The 12,744-nt window shown below is 37.0% G+C and overlaps 1 protein-coding gene across 1 annotated transcript in view; it reads left to right on the top strand.

The window, feature by feature from the left end:
• Nucleotides 1-12,744, top strand: part of Lrp2 (LDL receptor related protein 2) — a 190,914-nt gene that overhangs the window by 29,718 nt on the left and 148,452 nt on the right. Inside the window, exon 6 of the mRNA XM_077794842.1 lies at nucleotides 2,745-2,861. Within this exon, the coding sequence (XP_077650968.1) occupies nucleotides 2,745-2,861 (117 nt within the window). The remainder of the gene's footprint in view (nucleotides 1-2,744; nucleotides 2,862-12,744) is intronic.

Below are 12,744 nucleotides of genomic sequence, written 5' to 3'. Positions count from 1 at the left end.
GCAATGGGTGCATCCCTGGATAAGGCCCCACTATAATCTCATCATGCTCATGATTTCAGTGACCTTCTGTGGGCTGATGAGACCCAAATCCATGCCTATACTTTAGTCTTGTGGATTAAACTACTTTTTGAATATCTCCAAGGTGCCTCAAACAAAAGCTGCCTCAACTGAAACCAGTTGTCTTCCCCCACTGAACTGACTTTTCCCACTGTATTTGCTGGTCTATGTGCTTTATCTCTATTAATAGAAATAAAATTTAGCCCACTAGAAGTTACTGGAAGATAATACAAAATCAGAAGTAGCCTAATTGGGGCTCTTTTACTTGTTAACCTATACTTCATGAAATACATTTCATAATGTAAGTATTTCATTACATAAAAATAATTTGTAAATGACATGAAAGAGGTAATCAATTCACATGGGAAGGTTATTACAACCCCCTTGGCGACCATGCTAGAAACTTGGAAGTTGTTCTTGATTCTTTCCTCTCCTTCACCGACTCCTGCCTAATTTACCTTATAAACATTTCTAAGGTTTCTTTCTTGTTTTCCATTATGTGACCACTCACTGTCAGCATCTCTCACCTGGATGGCTGCAACAGCCTCCGGATTGGCTTCTTTGCCTCCAGTCCTGTGCCCCGCTCAGGGTCTCCCCAACACTGATGAAAAGATCTAACCAAAACCCTTTGCCCACTCTCCATCACCTCCAGTTGTGATTCCTGTCTGGAAATGTCCATATGGGGCACCGTAGTGCTTGCAGTTTCCTGTTCCAGCCTTTTTCCTCCATTCCTCCTGCCTGAAGAATCATTGCTACATAGTCCTTGTTTCCTTTTGGTCTAGATTACTGCTACTTCTCCTTTAAAACCCAGCAGAGGTGTCCCTTCCTCAGGAAACTGTCCCAATCCCATGTTCCTGTCCCAGAGTAAATTTGGGACCCTTCTGTGATGTTTTTATAGTTCCTGTGATGTTTCTATAGTTCATGTAATTTACTTTCATAATTATTTTCTAATTATTTCTTAAAAGGCTCCCCCAGAAGACTATGAACTCCTTAAAGACAGGGATTGTGCCTAATTCATCTTTAGATTCTCAATGTTGGTGAACTTGGTGGCACCTAGTAGACCCTCAATAGATGTTTGTGTAATGAGCAAATAAAGCATTAGATCAGCTCATGGGATTATGTAATTTTTCTCTACATTTAATGAGCTTTTAATTACTCCCTCAAACTCTTTGAAATCTTAAGTCCAAAATATAGAATTATTTGGGCTTGATTTTAAGAAGAAAGCCATGATCATTAACATAATACTGGCACCTGCTTTAGTTTCTTTTCATACTTAAGACCACTCATAACCTACCTTTTCAGGAATAAAATAAATCTCTTTAATTTTATGTGACAATTGAAAATATATATTTAAATACATTATGTGGAAATATAATCTTTTAAACCTTATTCAAGGTAAAATAGTGTTTCTGTCGTGGGTAGAATTTAGACATTGAAGTGCCTTCTAGAAGAGTTTATCTATTCTGACCTTATTAATAAAAGTAAAATTTAGTCTTCAGATACTCAGTGATGGGAGAAAATATGAAATCTGTAAGCATTTCAGAAATAGGCAGACTGCAAAACATTTTATTTCCTATTCAAGAATTACATGACAAAAAAAAAAAGAATTACATGACACATTCATGAGAAAGCAAATTGAAGGAAGGAACAAAGTGACAGGAAAGATACAATCAATTAAACATGGAAAGGGTTTTCAAAAAATATACATGAAATTCTGAATGTTTGAAATTTCAAGTATAAACTCTAAAGCTGTCATTTTTTACTTGTCTCTTAGAAAGGTTTTTCTAACAATTTTGATGGCATACAAATATATATATATATATACATATATATATATATATATATACATATATATATATATATATTTAACTATACAGAGGTATAGGAAGCTCTGTAAAATTCAGGCGAAAACCTCTTTCTTCCATTAGAGGATTACATTTTTTTTTTTTTTTTAGACAATCATGTTTCTCAAATGCTTCTCTTTTTATGTGGATAAGATAACGTTACCAAGTCTAGGTAGTTCCTGCCTGAGCTACAGAACACCTTTCCCTCATGCTTGCAGGCAACAATCATTCTATTTTATGTTTTGTTCAGAGACTCACTTGACAAACTGCTGATGCCCTGCTTTTACCTGAACTCATCGACATAGGATAAAATCAAACTAAAGATTTTTTTGTTCATAAAATTGACACATGGCCAATGTAGACACTTTATAAAACAGAAAACTGTAAAGAAAAAAGCCCATAAAATCACTCATATTCCCACCATTCAGGAATAACCACTGTTGATCCTTTGACATATTTCCTTGTTCAAAAAAGGATTTCAGTGGGGGAGGGGTGCTTACCAATCCTTGCTTAATCCCTATGTCTTATTTCACTCATCATCTTTACCATGTATCTTTCCAGTATATATTGTATTCTCAGCACAGGTGGATCATGCACTTGTCTACACTAGGATGCTGGAGTGTCTTTTTTGTTCTGAGGGCATTTTGACAATATAGTATCTTTGCTTTTGCATGGTAAGCTTAGCTTGGTGGTAGCAGGGTACTCTGCCTTGTATCCCTGTGAACTTTTATGCCCAGTATCTGCTCTGCTTTCCAACATCCTCATTCATATTTGGGAACTATCAGCCGGTTAGTTTGTGTCAGACTGTGATGATAAATTAAGTAATGTCTTTCCCCTTCACAGCTGGGAGGACATGCTCAAGCCATCAGTTGACGTGCTCCAACGGTGAGTGTGTTCCAAGGGAATACCTGTGCGACCATGTCAGAGACTGCTCAGATGGAACTGACGAGAGAGACTGCCGTGAGTCTGTTTCAGTCTTTGCACTGTATTTAGTTTCACCCTTGTCCCTTTGGCATTTTAATCAATTTGTTAGATTTGTTGATGGACAGAAATGCCTACAATACTCCTCTTGTTGTTGAAATCTCTTGGCAGATTCTTTTGTGGATTAAGGGTGATGTTCTGATAGGAGTCTATTTTTAACAAGACATTGTAAGTTTGTCCTGCCTTACTTAGCCCATCAAGTTTTTGCATGTTTTGAAGTAGGAAACTTTTAACATAGAATCTAGAAAGATGATTGAATATGCTGAGTATAAAATAGAATTTGGTCAATTTTAACTTTTATTACACTGCTATAGAAAATTGGTGGATACAGTTTCTCATTAATTTTTTTCCCGCTTTTGTGGATACCACATTTTCCAGATTATCTTTGGAAAGTATTATATTCTGAAAATGGCTTTCCTGGGCTGGGGTGTAGCTCCCCTCCCCGCCCCGCCTGGAAATGACAGGCAGAAGGAGAGCAAATGGTTTTCCCTATAATGGCAATATATCAGTTTGTAACTGATTGCCATAAGCTAAGGCATATAAGTTACAATATTCTGTGTGTAATACATAGATATTACCATAACCAAAGCAAGAAAATACAGACATGTTGCATTATGTACTAACAAGAGTCAACTGCCTCTCTTGAGGTTTATACCAAATTGTTAGAATGAATATAAAAATATAGAAATTAGCTACTGTGTCATTCTTTAATTTTTGAATGTAATGCTGGGGATTGAACCCAAGTCATTGTACATGCTAAGCAAATGCTCTGTCTTTGAGCTACATTCTCAGCCGTTTTTTAAATTTTGAGTTAGAGTCTGGTTAAATTGCCAACGTTGGCCTCAAACTTCCAATCTTCATGTCTCAACCTCCTGAGAGGCTGGGATTACAGTCGTGCACTACAGTACCTGATCTTGTGTCAGGTTTATAGTCAATCTAATTCTGTCTTTAACCTTAGAAATACCCAGTTTCTCTTAAAAGTCTGCCATTGTGAATTTATCCATAACTTCCTTGAGTTTTTATACGTTTTCTTCCTGACATTATTTTTAGCATACTCTTGTGTAAGTTTATCACATGCTTCATGGAGATGCTTCCTTTGTTTTGCTCTTAAATTTATGTTTAAAGCTTCAAGGAAGCTTTTTTTGTCACTGTGACCAAAATACCTGACAAAAACAATATTCAGGAGGGAAAGTTTATTTTGGCTCACAGTTTCAGAGGTTCAGTCCATGATATGCTGACTCCATAGCTCTGGGCTATGGTGTGGTGGAGGAAAGCATCTCTGAACATGGCAACCAGGAAGCAGAAGGAGCTCTGCTCACCAGGGACAAAATATAAACCCCAAAAGCATACCCCCTATGATCTACTTCCTCTAGGCATACCCTACCACTCAGTCAATCCATATCAGTGGATTAATCCACTGATTAGGTTACATCTCTCATAATCCAGTCATTTCACTTCTGAAAATTCTTGTATTGTTTCACACATGAGCTATTGGTGGACACCTCAAATCTAAAACACAACATCAAGTATTCCAATAACTGGTGAACAGATTTTATGTATCTTAGAAACTTTGATCAAATGCTTCTCAGTTATTATGTATCCAGTGAATTTAAGTTTTAAGCTTTAGCCTGTTCTCATGGGATACCACCTCTACTGTTTGAAAATTTTGATTTAATTTTAGTTCTCTGGGCTCTCTCTAAGTCCCTTCCTTTGAGCCAAGTGGTATATTTTATGCCTCTTAATGAAAGGTCTATTTTCTATAATTTTTTTAAACTAATCTTTCCAACATGGTGCCATATATAGGGTGGAAGCTTACATAAATTAACTATGGTAAGCAAGTTGCTTCTGTTAATGGAGGAAATATTTGTATATGAGAAATGGAAAGACCTGTGCCTGGGTTCAATCCCTAGAATCATACAAAAAAATAAGAAAGACACAGTAACTAATTCCTATATTTTTATATGTCCAGATTCATATTGAATATGAACCATTTCCACTCTTGTACAATTTTATTTTATTTTGTGTTGCAATGCTGGGAATCCAACCCAAGGTCTCATGTAGGCTAGGCAAGTGCTCTACCACTGAACTACACCTGAAACCCCACGCTTGGACATTTTAAAAACAATACTTCTCCAGTTTTTCTTCCATCAAATGTTACTTACTTCACTTATTTTTCTTTTTTTGAAAGAAAGGTCTGTGCTATTTATCTATTTTCTAGCAGAATTTCTGGTACTTTTATATTCTGGAATAATTTTCATTCTAAATGTTCTCTTTTGAAAGAGATTATGGTACCTACAATTTGAATTTCCCTTCACTTTGGAAATTATGCAGAGCATTTAGATCTTACACTAGTAGTTTTAGAGATGGTAGTGCACAGCCAGCCCGCAAGTCAAGGACTCTCACGACTTTGTGAGGCAAACACTAGGTCTTTCACTGAGACAAGTGAAGAAAATATTTTTGATTAATTATGGTGATAAATCATATATTTTTGCAACATTTTGTAAATTTCAGGTCATTATATAAATTATTATTATTATTAGGTTCCTTAATGAGAACAATAAGGCAGGCAGTTATTTACGTTCTTATGAATAAAGAAATGAAAACTTCAAAGGGTCTAGACTGGCTCATTCAAGATTGTGTGGCAGAGTTGGTGCTTGGCTCATTGTCTGGTTTCATGTCTAGAGATTGCCCCTCATGAAGGACAGAAGAGGAGAGTCCTCCCTTATGCCAGTTTAAAAGAGTACTGGAGGCTTGTGTCACCCGCCAATAGCCTGTATCTTTATCCCTTATTTGCAAGTGGATAAAAATGAGTGCCTTATTGCAAATGCAATGGAAATGCTACTTTGGGGAAAATAAAAGGCAGCTGAAACAGACGGTTTGGACGTTTTCCATGAGCACCCTGCAGCCAAGTCTAAAGTTGCTAGTACAACTGCCTCACAACTTTGCCAATGGACCGTCTGGAAAAGCCTGGCAGGATATGAGCATGCAAGTAGCCCTGATAAAAGGAATGAAGGGAAGAAGCTGAGCTTTATAAAATAACCAAGTAGGAATTTTTAATCAAACATTTTTATTAAAAAAATAATTCAGTACAACTAATTGGTGAAATAAGAATTCGTTAAGAAAGACATCTGGATTTATAGCTGGTTCTTTCTGGAATCATGTAAATCATAAATTTTTCAGGACACAGCATGACCCTAAACACAAGTTTTTTTCCTTGTGGTACTGGGAATTGAACCAGGGACACTTACCACTAAGCTACATCCCTGCCCTTTATATTTTTAATTTTGAGACATGTTCTTGCTAAATCGCTGAGGCCAGCCTTGAACTTGTGACCCTCCTGCCTCAGCTTCCTTAGGGATAATCCTGGCTGGGATTATAGGCGTGTGCCTCCATGCCTGGCTCATATAAGGGATTCTGTGATGAGATCTTCTTTCCTATTTCCCCTCTACCTTATTTTTTTGTTTTTATTTTTTTTTTTTATTTGTGGAAGAGTGTTAAAAACCCTCACACTTCGGAGGAAATTAAGAAAAGGATCTTCATACTTACTCATTAGTGCTTTGATCTGTTGATAGCCAGATAGACACAGAAGGACATGAATGGCCAGGATCAAAGTCCTTAGAAAGTGTCCGTATGGTGGTGGGGCAGGATTGGCTCTGTTTTGTTTTCCCTCTGTTTGAGGCCCTTGTGGAAAATGGGGAAGGGGACTGCCATTCACTAAGCACCAGTCACTATCCTGGGCACTTTTCTCATTGGCAGGTGTAATCTCCTGCTTTATGGAGATTATAAAGTTTACCAAGAAGCCAGGGCAGAGGAGTTGTAACATTAACCTACATTTAAACTGCCAGTGCTCCATGCTCTTAGAATACTGTTCTTTAATAAAAAACATTTATAAAATAGTTTTGCCTGAAGATTACTTAGCTATTTAAAAAAATTATTTTACTGTGGAGGTTTTAACATAGGAAAGCAGAATGAACTGTATAGTGAATCTCTTTCTACTTATCACTCAGTTATATCAATTATCAGTTCATGAATAGTCTCATTTTACCTACATCCATTTATTCTCCTTACACCATATTATGAGGCAATTCTCAGGATCATATAATTTTATCTGTTAATATTTTAGTATTTATCTGTATAATAAACAAAACCACAATATCATTATCATACCTAAAAAGTTAAAACAACTGTTCTTTAAAATAATTAGATATATAGTCAGTTTTTAAAAAAAATTCCCTAAATTGTCTTGCTATTATTTTTACAGTTTTGTTACTTAATTTAGAATCCAAATAAAATATTTAGGAGGTAGTTGATATATTTCTTAAGAATTTTTATTTGGAGGTTTTTTTTTCTATTTCTGTTCTTTACTCCTTACAATTGGTGAAAACAAAACAAAGCAAAACAGGTTACTTGTCTTGGTGTTTTCCACAATCTGGACTTTGCTTATTTCATCCTCAATGTCCTTTAACATGTTCTTCTCGCCTTTGAATTACCTGGAAATTGCCTAGATCTGAAATTACCTAGATGTCAACTGTAGCACTAATGACATTTGGGGCCAGATAAATTTTTATTATGCTGGGCTGTCTTGTGCATTATGGAATGTCCAGCAGTATCCCTGGTCTCTGTGTATTTGAGTACCTCCCAGTTGTGACAACTAAAAAATGTCCTCAAATTTTGTCAAACATCTTTTGGCACAAAAATCACCTTCGTACTGCTTCAATTAAAATGACTAATCTAGAATATTCTGCTCTAATGCCATCCATTTCCATGCAAATTCCATGATTTTGTCATTTTTTAGTGCAGAGTAATACTCCATTGTGTATAAATGCCACATTTTTTAATCCATTCATCTATTGAAGATTAACATTAAACAGGGACGAGAGGTGGGAGGGAAAGGGAGAGAGAAGGGAAATTGCATGGAAATGGAAGGAGACCCTCATTGTTATACAAAATTACATATACGAGGAAGTGAGGGGAAAGGGAAAAAAAACAAGGGGGAGAAATGAACTACAGAAGATGGGGTAGAGAGAGAAGAGGGGAGGGGAGGGGAGGGGAGGGTGGATAGTAGAGGATAGGAAAGGCAGCAGAATACAACAGACACTAGTATGGCAGTATGTAAAACAGTGGATGTGTAACCGATGTGATTCTGCAATCTGTATACGGGGTAAAAATGGGAGTTCATAACCCACTTGAATCAAATGTATGAAATATGATATGTCAAGAACTTTGTAATGTTTTGAACAACCAATAATAAAAATTAAAAAAAAATAAAAATGACTAATCTAGAGTATTGAACCTTTAAATCAGAGGAGGGGTGGAGGTGGTTCATCAAGGTGAGAATAATTTGTGTTTAAGGTTGTATGTTTCCATCAGGGGGCACACAATGCCACCCGCTCTCTTTGTGATGTTAGCGGCCATTGATTATAATTGCTGAGATCCATTTAGTCATAGTGGTGCTTAGATATTTTAAATGAAATTTAAGCTATTAGAGTATTTCCCATGTTATCAAGGATCAAGTGAGATTTGACCAGAAATAATGTTTATTTTATTGTTTCCACAGTCATGAAGCATAGGAACCATTACTTCTCTATAAATGTCATATGTGCCTATGGATTTGACTTTTTTCTGTTTCTCAGAAATAAATAAGATTGTCTATCTGGATGAGTCTAAATATATTTGGCACCTAGAAACCACAGGGAGGGATGTTGAAAAAGTTTCAAGGAAGAACTTAATTCCATCCCCCCCCTCCCCCCAACACACCTCCCAATATTTGAAAGAATCAAGAAGCCTATCCCTGGAGCTCAGGGCCCTGCCTGTTAGACCAGACCCTGTGTTAGAGTGCCTACACTTTCAAGCTTCTAAAATCAAGACATTGGGCTCCAAGACAGAGAAACTTGTGTCCATTCCAGGCATTCCTTTCTAGAACAAAGACTAGTGTGTGAGAGTCTTCTCAGGGAGGTAGGGAGAAGGGAGGTAAGAAAATGAATGAGGTGGTGAGAAAGGCGAGGAGGGTATTAGGGTCCCAATAAAAAGATTACCTTGGAAATAAATTTGGTATAGCATGAGAGATTCGTATCTCCGTCTTTTTACCTGCTATATTCTTAGAGGCTTAAGAATATTCTACAGCTTGTGAAATATTTCTGAATATGTTTGTATATATGTATCTATATATGTGTGTGTGTCTCTATCTAAGCCTATATTTATATTTGTGAAACAGGTAAAAACTCATATTTCCCCCTAAGTTATTTTATTATTCAGTCTGGTCATCAGGGATCTGATATTCAACAACTTGTCAATTAATTTTTTTTTCTTTTTTAAGGAACAGATTCAAAACTGCAGTCCATTTTACTTCTAATGGGATTAGCATCAAGGAAAACCCACTCATGCAGAGTGTAAGATAAACATCAGAACAATGCAGCAATTATGGGTCATTCAATTAATATATTGAAGTGACTTTGGGTTGCTCAAAAATACTGCAGTCTTTTTTTCAGGGAAATAAAAAGATTATTTTGTTTTATTGAGTACCATATTAGAATGATTTTGGTGTGAGTAAAACTATCGCTAATTATCGTGGGTTTGCAGCACTTCTCCTTTGTTCCTTAGGAATGCCAAAGAAAGGGTACAATCCCTGCTACAATGAAGGCTTTCTTGCTGGTAATCAGCAGTGTTTGGTCTGCCTGCAACTGGGGCCGCTTTGTCCCTGAAGTTTTATTCCTATTGACTTTCTGTTCTTTAGGATTTAAACATTTCCCTTTGTATATCTAACTGCTGAAACTCCAACTGGGGGAACAGTTGGAAGGGAGTGATGAAGATGGTAGTCATTCTCTCGACTGTGAGGGCTTCCGAAGGGCACCTTCTTTCAACTCAGTTCCACATGTTAGCCTGCCTGTCAAGCCTTGCTGCAGTGACCCCATCTCACATGCCACAGCACACATGCACCTTTGCAGCATTCTCACAGTCGAGACAGGAGTCAGAGCCTGAGACCTTGAGGAAAGAGGAGAATCTTTTGTATATCTTTTGAATGTTTCCATCATTCAAGTTCTTTCTAAATATTTCCTGACTTTAAAAAGACTCTTGAGATCTCTCCCAGCCATTGCCCAATTTCTGTGCTCCTTTTTAAAACAATGTGATGTGGAAATGTCTTTAATGACTGTTTCTATTTACTCTCCTCCTTTTTTTCTTGAGGCTACTGAAAGTGATCCTGGATTTCCACCAATCCTCTGAAAACATTCTTGTTAATGCACCACTGGCTGCCATTTTGCTGAACCTAATGGTTCTTGTTCAAATATCTCCTCCCCAGAGATACTCCCCACTGTCACTGTTTGTTATTTGACTCTGCTTTATTTTTGTAACACTTTTATCCATGCACATTTACTTTTGTGTCCAGTGTTCCTTTCCTCCAAACAGAGTATAAGTACCATGAGAGCAGGGATTTTCATTTTTTTCTCTCTCTCGCTATTTAGTTCTTTTGAATGAATATCTAAGAAAGACTGTGGGAACTTCTAGTTTGCTTTTAATTTACCTCTGTATTCACAGTATCCAGGAAGTCAGATTTCAATAACCATATCTTCAGTAGGACAGAATTCTAACTAAGGCAGGCAGTGTGCCCTGAGGAATAACTGGTTCCTGGCCTACTGACATTTCACCCAGATGACTGTCTGAATTATCTTGGTCCAAGTTCCCAGCAGGGGGATAACTACACCATTTCTAGTGACTGGAATGTGGCCTCCCATAATCCTGGGGAGCAGTTAGCCTTCCTATCTCTTTGATTAGTCTTTGCCTGTATATTCTGCCAAAGTCATTGGAAATAGGAAGAGATGGGAAAGACACCAAGGTATTTTGTGGCCCTGAGTGAAAACATGTGGGGCCCATAATTCCTCCTATGTAGAACCAGTGTCTCTGATACAGTGCACGTTGTACATGTTTGCTCATCCGTGACAAGGCCTCTTACTTCTTTGCACTGTTCTTTGGAGCTTTTGATGTACAATTTTCCATCTTGTGTCTCATTTACTCCAGTATTAGAGCTTGGGTGAGGTTTTTCAAACTTATTTTTAAGCAATTTAGTATTGTATCAGTCTTTATCTGCCCTGCGGATTTTGGTGATAGCTCCATGTATGGGAAGATGGAGGGGCTCCGGATCCAGAGTTCCTCTCAGACACATTTCTAAGATCAGGTCCCAACTGATAGAGACTAGATAGGAATTTGGGGGCTTAAGCCCTGGCTAGTACAAAGGGAGCAGGATAAGGAAACCTTGATAACTTCATGGATCTCCCTTTTTGACTTGGCTTCCTTAAAGTGGCTTAGACTGAACTTGACGTGTGAGTGAAATTCTACTAGTCTTGGGATCACCATATTTTCTTTCTCTTTCCAAGGTGTTGATTTTCTATTTCCATTTTATAAATCTGATTTTATATATATATATATATAAAATATATATATATATATAAAAAATATATATATAATATATATATATATAAAATATATATATATATATTATATATATATATATCAGAACTTGCCAAACTCCTGTCTCAGCCTCCCGAGCTGCTGGGATTATAGGCGTGAACCACCATGCCCAGCAACTTCTAATTATTTTTAAAGGCTTCTTATGTAGAAAATGGGAGAAATCAAAGTGCATACCTTATGGGGTAGTTCTAAGGATGGAATAAGTTTCATACACATCAAGTACTATAACATGTTTCTGTGACACACTGTTCAGTGTATGTTACCAGTGACGATGGTGATAATGGTGATGATGGTGTTGCTTATTTAATTTTATGGGTAGTATTCACAACTAAGTCCTGGCAGCCCAACTAGTAAGCTTCTTCTGGCAAATCATTACTTGAACTGAATTAGTCTGTCTTAGAGCCAAAATAAGAAACAAGGTTGACTCTGCAACCTTGAGAAGTCCCAGGTTTCTGGGCTGCACTTACATCAATAACTTCTTGTTTTATTTTCAATCTTGGGCTCATTTTTAAATCTACATTTAAGATGCTGCCTTCCCCTTCCTTCTTTCCTTCTTTCTTCTTTTCTTTTCTTGTGGCACCTGGGATTGGACCCAGGGATGCCCTACTACTGAGCTATATCCCCAATCTCTTTATTTTTGTTTTGAGACAAGGTCTTGCTATATTGCCCAGGCTGGCCTTGAACTTGTGATTCTTCTGTCTCAGTCTCCCAAGAAGCCAACATGCCCAGCTGCCTTCACTTCCATTATAATCAGTTTGCCTTTTTTTTCTATGTTCTTTTTGGCCATTTTGTCAAATTGTGACAATAGGATATATTTACATTCTCCCTGACAAGATAATAAAGAATAGCACTTTATATCATGCTCTGATGTAAATGATTTCCATTGTGGGAGGTTTATAAGGTCCTCAAACTACATCGTCTTCCTTGATTATATAAATAGAACTATAGCATGAAACTTTCTTGCTCCGAATTAAATCATTGACAGAGAAAACACTTAAAATATCCTCAAGCACCAGTCTTGTAGGCATATTTTGGGGCATATGTGTGTGTGGATAAACCAGAGCATGTATCATTTGGAACTGGGAGAAGGTGAAAAAGAGAGAAGCAAGGGATGGTGGGAAAAAGGGTATTCCCACGTTTTTTGTTTCTGATAAACAGTTTGGACACTGGTTAATAGGTACTTGTCAATCCTTCTATTCAAATTAAGCTCAGAAGGAAGAGTTCCTTTGTGTTCTTGTATGTGTCCTCTCACATTGTACTTTCCCCATACTTGGAATTCTGTAGGACGTTTCAGCCCCTTGATGGATTTGCTCCAAGGGAAAAAGATTAGCCTCAGTCTTGCCAAGCATAAAAAAAAAAACAAAAAAAAAAACCAAATAAGATTTTAAGATATCTCCCA

This window comes from Urocitellus parryii, chromosome 1 (genome assembly GCF_045843805.1).
Source record: "Urocitellus parryii isolate mUroPar1 chromosome 1, mUroPar1.hap1, whole genome shotgun sequence".
NCBI lineage: Eukaryota > Metazoa > Chordata > Mammalia > Rodentia > Sciuridae > Urocitellus > Urocitellus parryii.
This window is presented reverse-complemented; position numbering and strand designations above follow the sequence as displayed.